Source organism: Battus philenor, unplaced genomic scaffold (assembly GCF_028537555.1).
Source record: "Battus philenor isolate CCGP_79_NKW_IND1 unplaced genomic scaffold, ilBatPhil1.0.hap1 SCAF_1, whole genome shotgun sequence".
NCBI lineage: Eukaryota > Metazoa > Arthropoda > Insecta > Lepidoptera > Papilionidae > Battus > Battus philenor.
In genome coordinates, this window is record NW_027181661.1 from 10,136,286 (window position 1) to 10,160,149 (window position 23,864).

The following is a 23,864-nucleotide window of genomic DNA, read 5'->3' on the forward strand; positions in this document are numbered from 1 at the left end:
TTTTTTTTATTTTAACCGAACTAAGTGATTACTATGCAATAAGCTCACAGGTTCTTTTTTGTGATTTTGCCAGGAAGCGCCATCTATACTTCGTGCTGGTAAATTACATCACTTTTAAATTTGCAAGAGTTTTCACTAGATGGCATTATGCATTTTATAACAATAGTTTCGTTTCGTGCCAAGAGATATTTAAAAACCCGATTTAATTTTATTATGAACTTAATTTTAGTTAAAAATGTTTCATTATTCAATGCCATAAAAACATAGGAGTCAACGATAAGCACATGTATTTCAAAAGAATTTAACTAATCAAGTAATATTAATAATATAATTTCATTGAATTATTACTAGACCACAAGCTCTACAGACTTTACAGTTTTTGTTTATGAAATAGTTTTGTTAATTTAAAATTTTATTACCATTTACCGTTACACGAGAAATTTTTGTATGTTAATATTGAAAGTTTTTGCCTTTACAGTTACATATAGTAGGGTCGCTGTGTTGCCCAGTTGAGAGAAACATTTTTAAAGCTACTTATGTTTTAGTTTCGAAAATAATCTATGTCTTACGCAGTTTTTGTTAACATAAAAAAAGAATGTCTGATTTTTTTAAACTATGTAAATTTGTCAATTGTTCTTTTAAAATCCCAATTGCACATATTTTTTATTACATCAATGTCAACCAACAAAGTGTAAAATTGAGGAAGGTGAAAGCTTTTTTGTTTCTAATTTTAAATCTAACTTAAATGTTTTCTTAAAGATTCAAAAATGACTAACTACGAGAAATGTGACATTGCGGCAACATGGCACAGAAGACTGAAACCTTTATCGGTAAAGCAGTACTTATGTAGACATAGTGGGGGATTGTTGTGCGCCTCACCGGTGAAGTGTCAAAAATAGTATTGTTTTTATTTTTAAAAATTCTCTTTAACTTGTTAAAGACTTAAGGTATAATAACAAAATGATAAAAACTTTTCAAAAGTAACTCTACTTACTAACGGTACTAATTTATTAATTTTAAATTATGTGATTGTTACTTTCTCAAAAAAGGTAAGGTTTAGCATTTAAATACTATTTTTAAAATCTAATTTAAATAAATAAAATTTTGATAAAGCTTTAGAAACGTTGTTATAAGCAATGCGATTGACTAATATGACTTAAATTATAATCCTTCGTATAATTCTTAAGTTTCACTATATTATGTTTTCAAATGTTTTGACCGGTAAATAGAAAACTTGTCAAAATATATTTATGAAATCTTAATATATTACTCTTATTACTACCAATAGTTTTAATTAAACATTATCCATTATACAAAATTAATAATGTTGATTACTCAACATTTCATAGAAATAAATGATGTCATAAGAAATGAAATTAAAGATTAAAAATGCGTGATAAGTTTAACGATGCAAATTATCAGATTTGATTACCAATTGCATACACGTGCGTTTTAATATATATTACAGGCAAGCTTGTATTAGTTTAAAATACTTTAAGCTTTTTCTTATACCCAAAGTTTTAAAAAATAATGAAATCTTGGCGAGACTGGTGCAGAGTCTCATGAATGTAAATTATGATGTTTTCAATAGTAAACAGCGCAGTTTCTCTCGTTGTTTAGAGATCCTGTAAGAATGCGGCGCTGCACAAAATTTTACAATACAAAATCTTACGTAACATCACGTCTGCGTCCGTCACTTATACATAGCATTTCTTATTAACTCTCTAATTACTCTAGATACATTTTGGTGAACTTATGACAATGCGATACATCGCAAGTACGTCGGTAGCTTATCTGTATGTACGATCACGCCAAAAATCTGTCTATTAATATTGACGTATTAATTGTATATTTGAATTTTACAAAATATCGACAATGGAGTGTCTAAAATAATAAAATACGATCAGTGGATAGACTGGAAATAATAACCTTTTCATTGTAAAGAAAAAAGTGTTTTCCTTAAATGTTGACATTTTACCTTTTTAAGTTTAGGATTAATAAATTGGCATATAAACTTGAAAAAAAAAATTATTTCGAAACATTCCCTCAACGATACAATCTATGTCAATTTTGTGATAACTCCACGATCACTGCGATAACGTTCACGCGTCGGTTTTAGCGACGGTTAGTTCCGAAGGTGAGTAGCTGGCCCCTAATAAATTATTATTTTTTATTGATTAAATTGAGATTTTTTTAAATATTGTTATATTTATGTTCGAATATATTAACTAAGTAAATAGTTAACGTGATCCGTTAGAATGACAATTTATAATTACGAGAAAACTACCGAAATGGCAAAATAAGTTAACATATTCTTTACAATGCTTGAATATATATTTTATATTTTTCGGATTTATGTTAGTAATAAGTAATAGCTTGAGAATTTGTATGTAGAAGTTATGCAATTAATAATTGTGGTATGGGCAAAAATAACGTTAATGTGACGGTGACTAAATTGGAGAACATTTAGCTAAAATGTTAATGGGTACTTTATTAATATACTATTAATCACTTTTAATCTTTCTAAATAGAATGAAAATCGCAATAAAGCATAGCTTTGTATAAACAAAAGCAAAGTGTATTTACACTACTTGTTACTTATCTACATAAGTAACAAGTAGTGTAAATATTACGTTTAATTGAAGTGACATTTTCAAATACATAAAGAAAAAAACCACGAATTGGAGGCCGTAAGCTTATTTTAACAGTGTCCTATCTGTAACAACATTTAACCTCACATTATTAAAGTTTAAAACTGTTCTACACACTGTTTATTTTCCCAGTGACAAAAAAATGGGATTAGGTATCTTAAGTCTCCCTCTTGCTATCAAAACTACTTGCCGGACGGATTTCTAGGCACGTTTTATATTAAATTGTCAATGAAACTTTGAGCATTACATCATTGTACCTTGTTTGTTCATCATAATCAAAGTGGTTATGAATTTCTTAAGATAACTTTTACTGGATTTATTTGTTTAATTCATTTTCCCAGTTTATTTAGATTTAGGAGTAACGAACGTATTACGCCCCGAAATCCTGGTTAGTTACTTCGAAACTACCGCCACTGTGTAAAGTCAAACATTATTAAGGTTTTAAAGAAAATTATCTCCGTTCAGTAGAAAAAATCACAATCTCTTCTCTCTGTAACGTATCTTATCATCATCAGTGAACGGTTTTCTAGGAGACGAAGCTCCATGTGTGGTCCTAATCACTGTCCCTCGACTATAAGTCTGGAAATGTTAAACTGACGTACTCTGTGACCCGTGTTTAGCAATGGAGCTCTGGTGAGCAAGTACTTTCCTGTACCAGCCATCTCTAGTCTTCTTCTAAAAGTTATAGTGACTATGGGTGGTTTTGTACAGTGGAAGAAGTCGAAGTTCTGTTTTTGATGAAACCATTTACTTCTGCCGTTCATCTCTGTTTTTACTCTTTTGCGATCTTGTCATTTGCGTCTGGTTTGCTGGAACAACACAATTGGAGACTTGTAAGATTTAAGCCTCTTCATTGTAAAATGAGCTATTTTCAATTAAAGTTTAGTCTTATATCACCTGAGTAACTTTGAGACTACCTAACATTCTTGAATCATCTCGATGATTACTTTGATAGTATAAAAACAATGTCTAATTTCTTTACGAAGTCAATTGATATTGTTATTTTGAATTCAATACTTATTATTGAATTATTTTCTCTGGGTAGTGGTCATTATTCTATATTTGTTCTTTGCGGAATTTTAAACTTGTCTAGGAGTATATATCGATTATTTTTTTTGCTTACGTGGTTCAAATGTTAAAGAAAACTTTATCACATGTGTAAAATTAGCATTTTGGATAAATTTAAACATGCTGTCATAGGGGTGTATTAAAAAGCCTTCGAGAATCCAGTTATAATGCTTCGTAATCAGCTCTTATCTCTGCAGCCTCTATGTGTTAAATTGCAATTGAAAACAACAGTTGTACAATGTACATATTAAACCATATGTACATTGTCTCTGAAAAGATGACCTTCGTAAACCCTTTTTTCTTTATTTTTATTGCGGATGTCAACCCGCTTACATTATTTTTTTGTGATGAACATTGTGCAGATTTATAAATCTTTTGCCACTTATAAAATGATGCGACTGGAATAAATTATAATAAAAAATAAATGCAAAATGTAAATGCTAATATGAAGGGTGAGATAGTATCTCCTGTCCCAAGTCATTATTTTTTCTCAGTTCGCCCTTACGTCCTTCGAAGCACGGGATTTCCTTACTGTTACGCTTTTTATGCTGATACTTGGCAACTTTTCAATTTAAAATCGATCGATTCTATTGTTATATATTAATGGTCTATAATTAATTTGGAGATGAAGTTGGACAAAAAATATATATAAAAATCGTTATATCCATTATTTGAAACATGTACTTGACAAATGCTTTGACTTTCTGTACATAATTATCTGACAAATAAACATCTAGTAGTGATTTGCGTAAATTCGTCGTAGCCTTTCGCGTCCCTATGTGTAATTTTGTTAATAATCAAATATATTAAATAACATAATTTACCAACACATAGTACATGTATATTTAAAAGTATTGCGATAAAATGACCGATCGGTTAATTTTTATCATGGTAAAAACATCGCAGTTTAAGCAAAGATAAGATTAGGTGTTCTATGAATTTAACAATAAGTAAAAACGAGGTTAGCTTGCCATTGTCCCCAACAATGGCCCAAAGTAGCTATAAACATTCTACTTTTTTATAAACGTATTATAACTAATGATAAAAGAGTGACTTATAGCAGTTAGCGGGTTGTGTTGAGATGTATCGCGGGCGTGTATATATAAATCTTTGTCATCTACTGCTCCGGACAGGATCGCGGATTACGGCGTCCTTTCTGAGAAGTAGTTTTGTCCCAATAGTGGGAATATTACAAAGATAACTTATGTAATATGGATCATACTGATCTGAAGATATAATTATTTTTTTAATTCTGATATTGTATTACAACTAAATAGCATTAATTGACAACGCCTGTTATTTGGTAAAACACAAGTTTCATGTTTAACTGGCGGAAGCGATTACGCATTTACTGTAGTACTTATTCTCCGTTGATGTTAATGCTGTTAGCCCGAGGGCTTTTACAGCTTCATCGAAGCTGAGTTTGCGGAGCGGAAGGGTCGTAGCGGGAAAACGCTGTATCGCGTCTCCGGCTTCCATACAGCGAGACGGGGGTAGTAATGGCCGCTCAGTTCCGTCAGTCTGCCGGCGGCACTTCTGTTCTTTTTCTATGTCCCCACCTAGCCGCACTTTCCTATGGGGCAGTACAACTGTTTCGGTAACACTATTGCAACACTTATTTGTGTGGGTGGGTAACAACACTTTTGTGTGGACTCTTTATAGGTTTCTAGTGTCAGATAAATAGAAATATAAAAGGTTCCTTTTTAACTTTTATAGATAAGCAGTGGACAGCGACCCTGAAATTATGTGTACATACAACATCTTTACAATACCTTATTAGCAACCCATTAAATGTGCTCGAAGGCTCCCACATCATTATTGAACGAAGTAGACGCAGTCAATCTTAGTACTTCTTTGTACTATGCATTAGAAGCGAAGCGAAACATCTCCTTCGAATGGAACAAATGTCCATAACAAAGGAATTTATGCCCGTCGTAAGTCTCGACGTCGGCTAATAAAGGCGACAGTGGAATTAGATCATGCAATTATAGTGCAGATTCTTGACAATGGAACCTGCAGAACGCCGGGAGACTGGCGACCCTGTCCGTTCAATTCTTAGCGAATTTCCTTTAAATTGAAAACACAGACTAATTGCTTGTATCATTTCCTCATGATGTAAATTAGATGTTTATGTGCTCCATACCATAACAGTACTACAAACAAGGCTTGCTATCTACTATACAGTCTCTTAAACATTTACTGTATGAAATCCCGACCTATTCACATGATAATTCTTAATGCCTTTGACTGTTTTAGTCATAGATTTTAATAATTATTTCTCTTTTTATATCAATTAAAGGTTAATATAAAAACTGCAATAAAAGTATCCTCTTATCAGTTACAAACAGGATTTGATGTAAAATCGAATCCTTTGACATATTGAGATTGTATTAGATTCACGTCTGTTCGAGCACCGGTCACGTGTCCAAAACCTTGTTATGCACGAAAATAAGAAAAGTTTTAAGTAAACAAGTTAATGTACTTTGAAAATATAATTCGATTGTCATCTATATTACATATTGAAACAATACAACAGTAGTTAAGTTTCTTGATTTATGAAATTATATTGATCTAGGAAGTAGCAAAGTTAATTTTTATTTTATTTTACTTTATTGGAGATAAACAGAAACAAAAGGCAGTAAGAAATTACAAACTTGGAAATATTAAATTAGTTATAATTGTTAACTTAAAACTATCTCTAAGAACATTTAATGAATCAAAGTCGAACAATAATAAAACAAAAAAAAAACACTTCTAAACAGTAATAAATAATCTAGCGCATTCTGCAGAACAGACAGTAATAATTACCAGTCACGGCAAGCTGTCATATTCCAATGAGGTTTAAACTGTATTGTGTATATCCAATAATTACGAATGAAATTGTCTTTTAAAAGTTATCGCATATAAAAGATTGCAATCGTTTGCCAGTGTCTGTTTGTGTTGACCGTCGAAGTATTTGGGAGTTTCAAGGAAAGCTGAATAAGCTACTGCCAAAGTTGAAACATTTCGTTATTAAATCTATTAGAATCCTTATACCAAGTAACATTCCAAAGAGACAATTTTAAAGATATTATGGAGCATGAGAATGTATTCGATATGATTAAATACAAATATTAATTATATCACTGTACCAGGTTAAAATGTATTAGATTTATTAATGTAGTAATTAATCTAACAAACAAATAGAAATACTGTAATTATTAACTTTGCTACACGAGAATCAACAAGTAATGTTGTTTGTTTTCATTTTCAATTTACTTGCGCTCTAATGATACCTTGTTAATTAATTGGCTTGATCCAGCCGTAACTGGAACCTTTGCAGAACTCTTTACGTATATTTATTTAGAAATATCGTTATCTTTCTATAATTAAACTAGACATTTAAAAGTTATTTACAATATTTTAAAAGTCGCTCTGAATTTCTGACTATTTTCAATTCTAATATTTTACTATTTATGAAAAGTGTTAATATTCATTACGTAGTAGTTTATTCCAAGGAAATTAGTATGTATAGTTTACACTTTATCATGTATTGCGCAATCAAAAGTAGAGCCAACGTGTTTATTGTTCTTGACCTTGCAAGGAATAAGAATATAACTTAAAATATACTTTATATGATAATATAAAAAGGAATTATGAACGAAAAAAGCGTAAAAAAGTTGTGAACAACGTATGTCACAATATAGTCAGCGTCTTTGTTAATAATCGCGAGAATACGATTTTTTTATATAAGTGATTAGAGCCTATATTAACATTTAAAGTATTTTATAATCTATTAGAAAATTACGAAATATTATTCAAGGAAGCCTGCTAAATTTCAAGTTTATTTTAATAATTATTACATTGCTCGTCGTTTATTTTACATTACGTAATAACGTAAGTCATAAACGACGACGTACATACAACGTGACGAGCCTTTAGTCTCACTCGTGTCGTGTTCGCGTGTTACTCTAGAATTCAAGCGTCTGCTAATAAATGTAAGGTTTAACCGTGACCACAAAGACCAAACGATTATTACTACAACAAGTTCATTAACAGCTACGTACACATAAATAGCAGGTGCGTTCCACTTTGGAAGAGTCTAGAAAACAGAATTTTATATGTATTTAAAACCGGCAGCCTCATCACTACGTAATTATTGTAGATCAATAGAAAATAATTTTATCGTGAATGATTAATGTAGAGATTGTTTAAATGACGTAATAATAAATCACGATTTTTTCGTTAAGCGACAGAGTCGTCTTAATAAGTGGCACTGTCGTTGCAGGGAAGATCGTTTGCTGCCTACCCCGTTGTGAAAAAACTAGAGTTCGACACAGTGCTCATATGACACGTCGGGTTTTCTGAGTATTTATATAAGTTCAAATGTAAGGACAGCCCGGCGAGCGCATGTGATGACTCGGAGATGAGCCGAAGTATAATTTACATAATAACCGACTGTCCTCTGTACAATAGAATAAGAAGTAATCTAGAAACATACTTAAATATACAGATTACTACTTACTTAAATTACAGATTATTATTACTTAAATATACAGATAAACAAGTCAAATATACACAAACTGATTAGTATAGAAGAGAGTATGCATAGATTTATAAAATTCTGTAAACATTTAGCTAACAAAGTAATTAAGTTAAACAAATAAGTAATTTAAAGATACATGCCTAGGATAAGATGGTTTTACTTTTAAACTTTAGAAATAACAGATGAGCTAGGTTCTGTAAACTAGTTTTGCAAATTTAGTTCAATAATAGTTTGTGTATCAATTCGGTTATTGAACGAGACGTTTGACAACAAATTTGGCAAATCATTTTCATTTTTATACATTACATTCATTTATATACATGTAGTTTTTATCACATTATTGTAAAACTATTTTGTAACATTGATAGGTCTTCTGTTAAAAAAGTGTCAAACACATGATTTTGTATGGTTTTATCTGATTTTAATAAAATATAAATGAATGTAATGTTTTTTAACTAAAAGAAATTTGAAATGTTTTTGATAGATAAATATAAGTATGAACTTTTGGTTGTACATTTTAGTTTCATTTTTCAAAAAGGTAATTGATGATGATGAATGTAATAATAATGGTATATCAACAATTATACGTAAATTTAAAAAAATTATAAAAACGCAAAGCAAATAAGTTAAGAAGTTAACTTACGAAATACACAAATTGGAATTGTCTAAAATTAACAAGTTTTGAACAATTAATTAAAATAAATTAACCAAAGGGAAGCATCTGGACGCAGTTAAATTGCTATTAAAACTACATATTTTAGGAGCCTTAATGGATTCAATAATTAAGGCGGTTGATGTGAAGAACACGATAAAATTTTATACGTAATAAATTTAGAACACATCCTTTAAGCCTACTTCAGATTTATTATATTTATAAACGCGTATAATGTTTATTACTCTTTAAAAATAAATAATAACTTATAAATGAAATAGACAATAGAGGACAATAACTTATTTCCTCGCTATTGTTTTACATCACTATTTACATTTAGTTCAATTTTCATTACGAGATTATGTATTGTTTTTACGAAAAGATTTATGGTTATTGCTGCCTACTTCTTAAGCAGATGTGGAAAACTCTTGTTATTACTTTATTGGTTATAACAAGTACAGGAGACCCCTAATCCGGTGCAATTGTAGTACGTAGCGGCCCGAGCCGAAGCTCCTAAAGCAGCCCCAAGCTTTGCTAGCTTAAAAGAAGTGCTAAGCCAAGCGTAGTCTGCACCATGCGCCCTCGCACTAGCGTAAAGTACAAATGTCAATTAGGCGGTAGTGTTTCCCAGGTCAAAAAATGAGGTCTTAGGAGGATTATTTCACTATTATTATTTCTTTTTTTAATAAAATTACTATTGCCCGGACAAGATATTAAAGAAATGATGACGAAGACACTAAGTCAAACTAGAAAATTCCTTTTGTAATTTTAATAAAAGATTTTAACTTTTAATACCATCCTTATCCTTCGGAGAAAATATTTATCATAAGTCGCTGACATTTGTCATTTGTAAATGTTGTCAAACTGGTTCTTATTATCTAAATTCTAAGGCGTCTTTAGCTGAACGAGCTGTCGTTAGGGAAGCTAAGTGACCGTTAAATATTTTTAAACAAGGCCCGTCACTCTGTAAACCGCCTGATATATAATGTAATTTATCTAAGATAATTATTATATTTATTTGCTATCTGCATTATCTAAGCTGTTTAAAATTTAAAAACAAAACGTGCAATTTAAGATTTTTTTCAAAATTATATAATAATTCTGTTAATTTTAATTGTGACATTAATATTATTCATATGTGGTATAATACAGATTCATATGCTACACGCATATGAATCTGCATATATAAATGTAACATTTATATAAATGTATATAAATATAAACGTTTATATATACACATATATATGCAATACGCAATGTTCATTGTTTAGCAGAAATTACTTGCTTTGCGTTTAATGTTGAGTTAGTTCGGAAACTAATTTACAAAGAACCAAGTTGCAGTTACTTGAGTACATAATAGTTTTGGAGAACTATTACATGTGAATATTAAATGTGTTTACGTTACATATACTGCAAATCGCATAATTTCTACGCGACGAGCGCAAAAGTGAGGATCCTTGTAGATAAATTTTATAAATTTGTTAACAAATTGTGTTTCTATTCTAATTTGCATTGGTATATTTAATATTTATAGTTTTGGAAATAGAATTAAAGTAATACCTGATAATTCAATCAGTTAAGTTTTCTTGACATGGAATTAGTATTCGCTGAATTAAATATAATGTTTAAGACGTTCGTCTCTTCCTAATAGAAAGAAAGGCAGAACAGAAATCCGCAATTCTAGGAAAGTTGTAACTGCAATGCGTTAAGGTAGACAATGTATTCAATATATACATATATTATGAACATGTTTTTATCATATATTAGCTACGGAGAAGACATCCAATAAAACTTGTCGGAGTTCGTTTTTTTACACACTTGATTTAAAGGACGTAACAAAAAGTTAGTAAAACTAGTCGTGATAAGTTATTTTTAACAATTAATCACACTAAAAGCATGTGTCAGACCAAAGTTTGATTATTCAGTATTCATTAAAGAATGACTAAGCCTTGATCCACTTTTAGGCATTGGTTTGATACAGTTGATGCGCGGTGCCGTTATCTTTTGAGGCTTTTACACTTTTTGCGAATTCGTGGGTAATCCCGTAAAAATCTTTTTGCTCTTGTTTACACAAAAAATTTTAAATGTTAGTCTGTTTTTTGTTAAGACGAACTGTTTGTCTTAAATGTCATAACAAGTCTAAAAGTGAAAAATGAGGATCCTCTAATTGTTTGAGTGAATATTAGTTACTATAGTACGGATATGGGTGTTACAAATTAAGCCCACTAGTCAATCAGGAGATGTTATCCTAAATTATTATGAAAAGTAGTATTTATGTTTACCTAATGAAAATTGGCCCAACTTGAAACAACCTGGAACTATAAAACCTAACCGTTTCACCCCATTTAATAATTTGACCAAAACGTAAGGTAAATTTGTTTATAAAATGTAAATTCTTTATATATCATCCTTGTTCTATAAAACGCCCTTTTGCTAACGCTTTTTCCAGTCCTCGGAAACAGTCGGAATTGTCTTTTTCCGGTACAGCCTTCAAGACCTTAGATTCGGTTTTTAGTCAGTGTCAAAACGACGTCCCCGTATTGACCTATTGAGTTTGCTGAATAGCCAAAAGTCGCAGGGTGTCGTAATTGCAAGTTGGTTTCGGAGTGACATGAGTCGAGTTTTCGACACTATTTTCCAGAAAATTGATCGATTTTGGCACCAATCGCGACTTGACGCGTTTGAAAAAATTTAAACATTTGACAAATACACGTGCGACTCGGAGATAATTAAACCTTGTGACGAACAAGACAACGAAGATAGTCCTACCAACCTTGGAAAAAATTACGTGCCACACTTAGGTTCGGGAGTTTTAAATAACAATTTCATCTTACTTTTTTGTTACAGAGTATGTTCAGAAATTTTTAATGTTTCGGCTGATATTTGAGAACTTTTCATATTTTTTGAAATATCGGTTTCTTTCAGAGAACTAAATCTCACAGTTTAGTTATATGGCTTACGTTAGTGATTTTTTACCTCAAATTATTATAACATTTTAGAAGGTTTGAAAATCAGGTACCAAATTTCTTTCAGAATGTATTTTTGCACTCATAAATTAGTGGGCAAATCTTTCACACGATGGTAAAGAACGAGTCATGCGTAAAACACAGATGCAAAGTTACTTCATACGCAAACTACTCCTTAGTATGTATAGCTGTCACAAAGACAGTAGACACAATAGTGCTACGTTAGACTGGTAATTTAATAACCACGACATACTGACATATTTAAAAACAATCATGGCTATCACATTAAGGCAGATAAGGTTGCTGAATCCACCTTCCTATCTAGCCTATCACTAACGTAACTTACCAAGAAACCAAACCTTTAAAATAATTGTTGTTGATAAAGATTTTCACGTCTTAAGTGATTAAATCGTCTTTGTTTGTATCTAATCGAAAATGTGCTGATATCCGGCCAAACTCATTACTTATTTACGAAATAATGATCATATCTGTAATGAATAAAATAATATCTAAGTAGGACCTAGATAAATGTTTTGTCATTGTAATCAATTAAAACTATTCGGCATATATTTTACGTTCATTTCCAGGATTTCATAGTCCTTTTATTCAACAAAATACTAGTTATTTTTATTATCTTACTACATAATATATCAATCTTTGCTTACTATTATTTTTTTATTGTCGACTACTTGAATGTTTAAAACAAATATTTAATTAAATAATTTGTACTTCATACACCCATTGATAACTTTAAAAAATAATTTGAGAAAAAATATCACTTTTTATTACTAAGATTTAACTGAAACCAGCTTTCATAAAACGAGAAAGATATCATTAATTTATCTGTACGCTTTAAAACTATGTTTTTATGAACTCATTATATAAACGACTAATTAAGTGAGGATGACAAGGGGAGGGTCCTTCTAGAAGACTCCCCGTTGCCCTTAGTTACGATTGCACCGGCTACCATTGCACCACTGCTAACGTAGCCACATCCCACATCACCTTCCCCCTGCACTAGGGCATATTGCGCAAGTTCAGTTCAGGACTTTTGCGAGCCCGCTTTCAGACATCACAGAGCTATTCTAGGGCTTGTAGAGACTGGACGTCATGATGTACTATACGCTCCTTTCCAATACCTTTTCGTCTTAAATATTACAGGTAAATTTATCTATAAAATTTCTAAATATAATTTAAATTGAACGTTTTTACACATTTGTTTATTATTCAACCGTTGACTTATATAAACTTTTATTTATTATTTATTTCTTGATAAAGTAAAGACAAACATTTGTAATTTTGACCCATGTGCTACTTACTTTTTAATTTACAAGTGCCTTTTCAAAATCAATTATTTTTTATAAATAATCAAAAATATACTTAAATTCAAAATTAATCGAATCCCCATTAATTTTAGCTACAGATATTTAGTACCGACATAGAAGGTATCGATGGTTAATTTTTAATCAGTAGTGACGGTGGTGTAAGAGTTTTACACGAAGTAATAATTCATGTAAGTACCTAACATTAACATTTTTCTTTCATTTCTTTAATACTTCAATCAGCGAATCGCGGTATTAAATTGTTTTAAAGCTTTATTCGTATTTATGTTAACATCATCACATTGCATCGTGTAGAAGCTACAATACTCATTTATCGGTGATTTTTATTCATTAGAACTGTTATTACATTTAATCAAAATTTAACATTTTTAGAATAAAGCGAATTTTCATATGAATATTATAATAGCTTTGTGCGAATTTATGAAAAAAAAATAATTTGAGACTAATTTGAAACTGTATTTTTAATAATGTGGTTACAACATATGAATAATTTCAATAAAAATAAATTATATTTTCTTTTAGTAATTAATTTTTTGAACGTTCATGTGCAGTTAAACGAAAATAGAAAAAAAACAGAAATATACAGCATTTTATACAATATGATTCCACTAAGTGTTTACATAAAGAAAATACTTTTTTTTAAAACGAGTGTCATAATGATAATATATCGCTAAGTGTTTAGCTAGTTAAGCTTACTGAACTTTCATTGTTTTTAAATGAAAAAGAGTATTAACATTAAATTAATTTCAGTAAACTTGCCCAATCATTTTGAGGCTGAAAGATCTTCAAATACTAAGTGTTTCTTACTAAATATTTTATCTAATTAAACATAAATTTTCGTACATATTCGTTCAATATATTATATCGTCCGCGAACTGCAACTTACCTTGTCGTTCTTCTCGTCATTAATAGAAATCGATTTTTGAGCTTCCAACATACATATATGATTCTGTCATACAGCGCAAGTGTTTACAAAACTGAGCAAACAATGGATAAAGATCCCTTTTAAATTGATGTGACTTGTTGCATATCATCAAAGCCTTTGCTTGTCACTTCCATGTTCACAACTTGGTTCACGAATTGTATAAATATTCATTAACGTCTTAAGCATAATTTAATATTTTAAAAAGTATTTGTTTTTTATGTCTTAGTCATATTTGTCAGTGCTTGCTTAAAATAGTCTTGAGTTGGAAAACAACTTTAAAGTTGTGTTGTTGTTTCGTTAGCCATATAAAATTGGACAGTTTAGATTTTTATTAAAAAAGATTCATGAATATTGTGCGTACCATTTGTTTACGCAAAATTGAAATATTCGGCATTCAACTTATTCAACATCTTTAAAATCTCTACGGATGAAAAGTTAAAATGAGTGACAAATTGAGATCGGTAAAGGTTCTTAGGGTACAATCCAATTCTTTGTATCACGATTATTTTGAGGTTTTCCAGTATTGGTTACTACTAAAAGGTAATACTAATACGATTTTTTTCTATAATCATTTTGACTACAGTTTTGTGGACTAAATATTCGCAGTGTGACAATAAATCTCTTGAGACACGAGAGACGTAGTGCGAATATTAGAGGATTTTGTTACCTTCATTATTTTAACTTATGTTATTTTATCTGGTTATCCTTTCGAAGTTCTAATCAATTCCGAGGATCGTGACGTCCTCTTACAAGGTTTCGTCGTATCTCATGCCATTGATCCCGCTTGTTGACCACCTGCACAAGTATGGTCTATTCACTGTATTGGGTTGCGTCTGTTCGATCATCTGCTTCTCCACTGTCCACTGTCAGTTGTCCACTGTCTTCTTAATAATTTGTCCAAAATATCAAGCACTCGTTTGCGGTTGATGGTATTGAGCATACTAGTCATGTTGAGTTCATTTCTATCAGATGAATTAACATATATATATATATATATATATATATATATATATATATATATATATATATATATATATATATATATATATTTATATATTTGTTTTATATTTATTACAAAACGATAATAAGTAAAGTATTAATTAATTAATTTTCCTTGCTACATATTTCTCATTGCTGAGGGCGGTGTAAGTTTTTTTAACATCTGTTGGGGTTTTTAGTTTTGTGTTATCTAGTAAATTGAACAGATCAAATCCGCGCGATGTTGCCGATCCACCCTAAATAGGCTTTTCTTCTGAGATATTTATTGCATGAGCTAACCGGTGATGATTATCTTTATGGTGTTCTCTCTCTATTTTTAGACGAGATTACAAAATATTCAAGGACTAGATAAATGCTTACGAGTGCATAGTCTCTTCTTATACCAGAGTCACATCTGTACAAATTTTTACGCATAAAATAGACAATGCCTCAATTTATTTTGCGATTTTTTTCTTTCCATATATTCCTAAAGGATTGAGGAAGGTGTTTATGAACACAAATATAAAATTGCGGAAGAAATAATAAAAACTACACCTTTCTTTTCCCATACAAACCACGAAGTAAATAAACACTTACAACTGTCTTAGCTGTCAAATAAACGATGTCGTTAAAAACCAAGTAAAAATCGCGCTAGGATGTAATAATACAAAAAGTATTGTACCGCTTAGTGTTTCAATGTTTATATACATGATGAGATTGTGTTGCAGTATATAAAATAGAAAATTTGCAAACGGGAGAAGTTACTTTTCCATACCAGACGCTTTTTCCTTGTTACACACTAATTGAATCTGGGAGTTTAGATCGCGCCTGTTTATACCCCAACAAACAATAAGTGACGATATGGTAATTTTTTAGAAAGACACATGACATAAAACATGCATTGTAACAAAACTATTTATGCTTCTAAGGTCTTTGGAAGTTATAACGGTTTTTCATAAATTTAAAATGTACATTTTTCTACACTGTTACTTTATTTATGAAGAAATTTATTTTCTTATAAGTATGACAATAGAAAAAATGTGTGAAAATCATTATAGACAATCAAATTTTATATCAGGTTACTCGATAACCTTATATTTAACACTATTAACAAAGTCCAAGGCAATGCACAGGTTGGTTTCAACAGGAAAATGTATGCTAAAAACTACCAATCAAAACTTGTTAAACAAACCAAACATTTGAAAACATTTCTGGAAACCAATCTTTATTTTTATGTTTTATGTTTCCTGTTTCATGTTTGAAGAAGGAACTTTATGTTGTGTTGATAAAACGCAAAACATATCTATACTTAAATATATGTAGGACAATTAAATGTAAGGAACTAAATACTTTATGTTTGTTAAGATTCGTAGTCAATTGTAAAAGAGTTTCGGTGTACGGATTATAATTACAAATTTGATCGTTTTCAATTATTAACGGTGTACAGATTATTTATTTTATTTCGTATAATTTAACATGGTGTCAGTCTTTATTCCGATGATTTCGAATTGGTAATTTAATTTTTTTATTATTTATTTTTATCTTTAAATTGTTCATTTTTTAAAAAAAGTACAGGTTTATTAGAAAAAGATACCTGTGTAAAGCATAACTACTTTTTGGATATTAGTATTGTATTGAATTGGGATAAGTTATTAAATTAAGAATAATTTAACAAAATAAATTTAGAAACGCATTCAAAATTTGCTCATAGCCACTAAATTTTATTTATAAGCACAGAAATAAATATTTTGTGTTAAGTGCCTAGGTAATTAGGGTGTAATTCATCAATGGGATCGCCATTTGTATGTACTTCATTTTTGTTGATGTACTATAAAAAGTAAATAGATAGGTTTATATATATATATACATATATATATATATATATATATATATGTATATATATATATATATACTGTTCGCATTATCACTTCATAATCAAGGAAAATTTTGCATTATTGTTTTGACAAATAGTTTTTTATTACTCTCACATTTACATGCGAAGACTTAAATAAATTAAAAGAAATCTGTTATGCACGCCTATACTTTTAAAACTATATGCCGTGCACAGAGGTGGCGTGGACATGCGTAAGAACTTAATTGGATTTGCGCTACGAATGCGCTGTATTTATCTTTAGATTTATTTACTCGTCGTTGGTGACACTTGTATAATTTCCTCGAAGTTTCACAAATGTATTACTTTGTGTGTGTAAGTTAATGTAACGACCAAGAAATCTTTTGGTTCAACGTTTGAAATTGTTATTGAGTGTGTGCTTAGTTCATTTTAAAATTAATTGTACAACACCGGTTATTACTTAGAAAATGGCTTTGGCATTTAGTTCGCCGTAATAAATATGTTGTATACAAAGTGTTTAAATTTATAGATAAAACAATGATCAATCAATAAATTACGTTTTAAAGTAGGATCTCTTTGTTGATCTTTGTTGATCTTGGGAAAAGTAGTAATGGAGATATGGATTTGTTAATAATGCAGTGTATTTAATGTAATTCGGTTATGATTTAATTACTAAGTCATTAAGGTCTATAGTAAGTTTATTATAATAACATTACTTCCATGAATTTTAGACCCTAAAAATAAAAAAAAACTGCGATTAGAATTTTAGTTCAAACTGTGACGTTTCCCTAAGTTATCATTAAAATTGACCGGGAATGTCTGAGCTAGCAAAAATGGAGATAGTTTCAGCCCATAGATGCCATAATCGCCGCGCTTTGCAGGCAGATTGACGATCGTACTGGTGAGCGCCACTGTTCAATACTTTATAATAATAATTCACAAAGTGTGATTTATATAAAAATGTATCCAATGGCAAAATTTTCAGCAATGAAACGAACAAACGCTCCAAAAATTTATGAAAATTCTTATTTACATTCATGCTTAAAGACACAGTGTAAATATTTTGTTTATATATGCACAAGGTAATCCCTAGAATGTTTGCTAGGAGTATACACTGTATACACATGTGAAACTTCGTTTTGTATGTGGTATTTAAAACTTTTGCATAATCTGTTCAAGTATTAACGTCATGGTGCGAATGTAATGTCAATGAAATTGTGAGCAAGAAAAAGAAGATAAATGACATTAACTTCGCGTGGTTGTTTATATACAGTTTACATACAATAAAATCATATTTAATCTTCGGTTCAAATTTTTTAATCAACAAATCGTCAACCAAGTTAATTAGAAATTCATAATTATTTATTAATTTTATGTTTTTATTTTTATTAAGATTTTATTTAACCATATCGGGTTTCAGTTGCATAAATATCATTTGTATGCCCCTCATGGAAATTCTGCTAGAATGTCTCGAGCGCAGCTAATTACGGCTATCGAACAGTTTTTATTTATTCATCATATCATAGTTTTGGAATCACATGTTACGCATCTTATAGCTTTTTACATTTCCAAAATGATTAAGCTAAAAGTCTTCGCGGCAGGTTAGTAATGTGCTTTATTTGTTGTGTGCTTTGATATCCCTGTAAGTACATATAATTTTTTTAAAGTATTTGTTCAATTTTGTATATTCATTATTGTATTTAACGAGTGATGTGAATGGAAGATATTTGTTGTAGGACAAATTAACAATGCCTGCCCACAGAAGATACGGTAGAAATTTTTTCTTTGCACGCCAATTGTGGAGGACGATGTTATTTTCGTGCTATATTTTGTTCTTAAGAACCAGATTGATGTAAGTATCAATGTTGAAAAAAGTATTGGTTATACAAATTTGTATTCTATATCTTTGGGATAGTCAAAATGCATATGAATGTTCTTATTCATTTTGGCAGTGAACTTATATTTTAGAATGTAAGATTAATTGATAACGTGATTACGAGTCAGTGTTGATGTTAATACAATTACAGTTAGATCGGTAATAAAATAAGCTTATCTATGGACATATAGCGCCACTTTTAAGTCTGTGCGGTTCGTTTTACATATTTTATATAATTAGATGAATAAACGGTACGGTGCTCCGAACTTCCGGCTGATTAATGTACTTCCATGGATGCTTTAGTAGGTATGTGTATCATATACGAACCGTGAATCTTTGCTATGGCGAGGACACGGTGCAGCACGTCTTCGAGAAGTGCACTTAGGGCTGAGCTACCTTGAAACTTTATGGCAAAAATACCTCGTGATGCCCACCTTTTGTGTCTCGTGCCTTCTGAGGAAAAGTAATATCGCGGATAGTGACTGCACAGGAGAATGAAAATTTGAACACTTTACTCGCTTAATTTTGATAGAGAATCCTTTTGCTGGCGGCTGATTTGTAAGCTGAAACACTGTCATGGTTTTGTTTTTAGCTGGAAGGAGTCTGACTTAAGGTGTAACGTTGTCGGAATAATTAATAGATTTATAGATTTCATCCTCAAATGTTATTGTTTATATTCTTATTGGTTTTGAAACATATCTTTTAATGAGTTTCAGTGGTATTGACTTAATTAGGATTTTGTGGGACTCAATAGCCGGTAGCTTTATTCGTCAGAGAATGTTCATTTTATTTATTGCTGCGTTGTAAAATGGCAAAAAACATAGTGCTGTTTTAATATTAACTATGAACAAACGAGCAGCGAATAGTTCAAATTGACATAATTTACATTGAACATTGCTCTGTTAAGTAATAGAGCTATCCAAACATTTTTAAATAAGGTTAGATCCAGCACTGTACACTACCACAATTTAAAAATAAAAACTAATAGAAAGAACAAGAAGAGGGATCTCAATCAAAGCCTTTATAAATCACTTGAACATGTTCAGACTTTTACTGCTGCAGACTATACATGATGATTAATTTTTTTTGTATGTCTTCAATTTGTTGACTGAGACAAAAGCATAAGGGAATATTACCCCACCTGTAATAATTTAAGCCTAATAAGTTTTTACAGTTATAATTTCTTTTTTTAATTAATAAACTTTTATCTGTGATTTCCCTAACATATTTTAAAGTTAGGGACGATTAAAATTTTCATCAAAGAAGGAAATTATTTTGAAATTGTGTTTGCGGTTCAGGTTTGTTAGATATGTATTGTTTAACCTAACAGGCTAGGTATTTTATCGTGCCTTCAGATTTTGTTTTAATATAGTACAGTTAAACTTATTTTATGTACTGAAAGGATCAATGTGTGTATTTGTCAATCGAATGAATACACACGATGACACACCAATAAAGAAATAGCGATGGTCAAAAATCGCACACAAACAGTCGTTTTATACAAAGTGTCCCTCTCAAAGGCTGTAAGTATATTATTTATTCGTAAATTACTAGAGTTTCTGAGCTTGAAAAATATTCCGATGTCATTTCAATTATTTTTATAAGAACTCGTTTCGCGTCAACAATACCGAGAAATAATCAATTATTTTTAATTAACGTCTTCTTTACTTATTTGATATTGTTACACAGAATTCCAAGTTAGATTTAACGAGAAAATAATTTTATTTTAGTTCCAATTTGTTAATCTTATTTACTATAATTAAAACTAATCCTGAGCTTTAAACAAAATCGTTAAATATGTATTAATAAAAAAAAGTTACAACTAGTACAGTACCTGCAACGATAAAGATTTCGAGGAGATTTATAATCAGTTCAACAGTTTTTGGAGCGTAGATGCGAAAAAAGCAAAAACCAAATTATTTCAAGCGTTAAAAACCACGGCGAATACTGTAACGTATTTAAGGTGTGCGCACATAAACAAAACGTGTACAGAGATAAATTCTTTTTAAAGTATTCTGTATCATGTTTTTTTATGCGATATGTCCAGAAAAATATCAATTTAGGACAGCTAAGGATTTGTTAAGCTGTTATTTTATTAGCATTTATACTCTAAAAAGATGGAATTCACTTTGGCGTTTGTAGATGTGGTGAAATAGCTTTTATCTCACTTTAAACAAATACCTTTTTTAAGTTAAACTAGGTTTCGATTTCTGTGGAGTTTGACAGGCATGTAAACATGACTTTTATAAATCATGATCGATCTGTCCCAAAACGGTTCGAATTTTAAAAATACCGATAGTGAATTGCCCGTGTGGGACACTTGAATATTGATTCAGTCTTCAGATATTTGACAAATAGGACAAAATAGTTACAAGCTGAACTCATAGATAGCATTGTCATAATGTACCGATTTGGCATCATTTATTCAAAAATGGCAGAATTTGCCTATAATAAATAGGTCGATTGCGGTAAGTTTGGTGTCTAGTTTCCTGAAACAGCATGAACCAATTTTGTTTTAAGTTTTACAATTTTCTTTCGGAAAAATCATGATCGAGTGTTTTAATATTTCTATGAGCAGGCTTGTGTATTATTTCGAAAATACCAGTTTTTTGTATAAACATATTTTCCAATGAGTAAACCTTATTTTGACGTCAACAGCAGAGATAGGTAGTTAAGCTGTTTTCTTCAAAATTACGTGATTGGAGAGGCTTTAACCGTGTTAGCTTATTCTTAATAACATTGTAGAAAATCTATGAACATCTCAATATTTGACGCGGCTTGTGTTGAGTTTTTCTTTTTATTAAAAATGCTTCAAATTGTACCAAAGTTCTTCGTTAGATTAAATCAGTTTGGCGGACATAAAAAAATTAGAAAAACGCCAGGGAACGGTTTATACTTTTTATTTTTAAAATGTCGGCTATTTAATAATGTCAAAAGCAGCCTACTACAAGCGCTTGTTCTTAGTTCTCTTTATCATTTTCTCGTACTTTTTATACATGCTGCATAGATAACTTTGTATGTTTAATTTCTTGGGTTTTTAAAATATTTAATTTCATATAACACATTTTTTATCTAATCTAATGTTCAATAAATTAGATAGCCTTCGACATTCAAATTGCATTTATGATTAGAGAATGGAGTCTCTTAAAATATAATTTAAATATCCAAATTAATGATTAAAAAGGAATGCGTAAAATATTGACAAAAAAAATTAGACGAAGTTCCTTTTCTTTATATAGCGGAAGACGACTTGACGCTTATTGTAAGTTGTACAAATTTTTAATGATATTATTCCACAATCAACGTCAAACCGGACAGTGTCGGTTTATATTTTTTAAAGTTAACGGTTTGCGGTGCGCTATTTCAAATTTTATTATTGTTATTTATTACTTCTATTTTGATATTAATCAGATTTTTTAATATCTTGTGTACTGATTAGATAATTATATGTTTAAGACACATATACATTTTTGTTGCGTTCACGACATAAATAATGAACTTGCAACGTTATTATACTAATACTGCCGTAGATACTGTTTGTTTCTTTTAATAGAAATGAACTTTGAACAAGATGTAATTACCAATAGAGTAAAGTTACTTATCGATGAGACGTTCAGCGAGTTCTCTAAGATCGCAAGGATCGGTGATTCGTTTAGGACCGGCGCAAACAATGGCACATTATACTGCTTACTACAGCTTGTTTTCACATATTTTTCGTCACACTTACTGTACGTTATGTAACTCTGTATTACTTTACTCGGGTATGTTTGCTAGAATGACTGCAATATTGCCATTTAGTTCGTATATTTTTTAAGTAGATATTTCGAAGAGACTGTTCGATGCTTGATGCATAAATTATAAATGAAAGCTTAAGAAAGGGTTGTAAGAAATAATCGATTTAAAGTGATAAAATATTTATTCGATATTTATTAAATTATCAAAACGGATTTAATACTGATTTATTATTATTAGAATTAATAGAAATAGTCTTTCAGTAACGTTTCTGGAAATTTAAATATATTTTAAGTAATGTCTCTTTCTAATTCTCTAATTGTACATATCTAATTATCTATTTTACACAACTTTTGTCATATGTCTAATTGTATGTGTTTTACATAACTTCAGCTCTCATTCTAAATAATTTTGTGATCAATATTGTTCGTAAAGTTTTGGTCACGGTTGAATTATCAGTGTCTCGATCCAGGCAACGAGTTGACTACTAAAAATACATAACTTCTTCATACATCGATAAGATATAAGCAGTCTTATTTATAATATGACTAAACTTTTATCGTTGTTCATTATATCAGTATTTAATACAAAGCAGGAAATACCAGAAAATAATGTTAGCTGATAACGGTATTTTTGGGTTCACGTGGTCTTTTACCATTCTTATAAATGCAGCACTGAAACAAGTTCACTACTGCACTATGAAAATTGTTGTGCATTTTATAAAAATATTAGCGAAGAGCCCATCTGTTTTCTTATTTTACAGGTTTATAAAGGAATGCATTTATGAAAGGTTTTCAGAGAGAAATTTTATTAACAGAAAACATAACACCCGAGAGTGTGCTGATCTCAGCTAAGCTGATTATTTCTTTAGAAAGTTATGTGTATGTTTAGTATGTTATGTGTTAAGTACGTTTGATTTTATTAAAATAAATTTTAGTAAGCAAATTTACTCGGGAACGGATTTCAAGAAACTAGTGAAAATTCACCATTATGTACGTATCAGTTACGACAAGTTATATTTTATTATTTTTTAAAAAAAGGTGAAGAAAAATTTGAGATAACCGATATAACGGAGGATTCATTTAAATGTCACGTCTATCACGCTCGCATAGTGCAATATGGTCTATTTTATATATCTTTGAAAGAAGGACCCAATCGACGAAGACTGAGGGGCGGAAGATTGAAAGTTTTTACTTATTTACACTTTATTCATAAAAATAATTGTTTTTTTTTCCTTCAAATTTCATTGTGTTCCACTGACATTATTAAACCATTGTAGTTACTACTACGTTACGT

At 30.3% G+C, this 23,864-nt stretch overlaps 1 protein-coding gene across 5 annotated transcripts in view; it reads left to right on the forward strand.

The window, feature by feature from the left end:
• Positions 1–863: 863 nt before the first annotated feature.
• LOC137930611 (alpha-1,3-mannosyl-glycoprotein 4-beta-N-acetylglucosaminyltransferase A-like) overlaps positions 864–23,864 on the forward strand; it is a 74,677-nt gene continuing 51,676 nt past the window's right edge. For 2 of the 5 annotated variants that reach the window (XM_068774274.1, XM_068776264.1), the window contains exon 1: positions 18,734–18,812. In XM_068774274.1, the coding sequence (XP_068630375.1) occupies positions 18,769–18,812 (44 nt within the window). In that variant the 5' untranslated portion in view covers positions 18,734–18,768. Of the gene's footprint in view, positions 1,050–18,733; positions 18,813–23,480; positions 23,561–23,864 lie in introns of those variants that run through there. The other 3 variants (XM_068774964.1, XM_068776190.1, XM_068775701.1) reach the window with 3 other exon arrangements.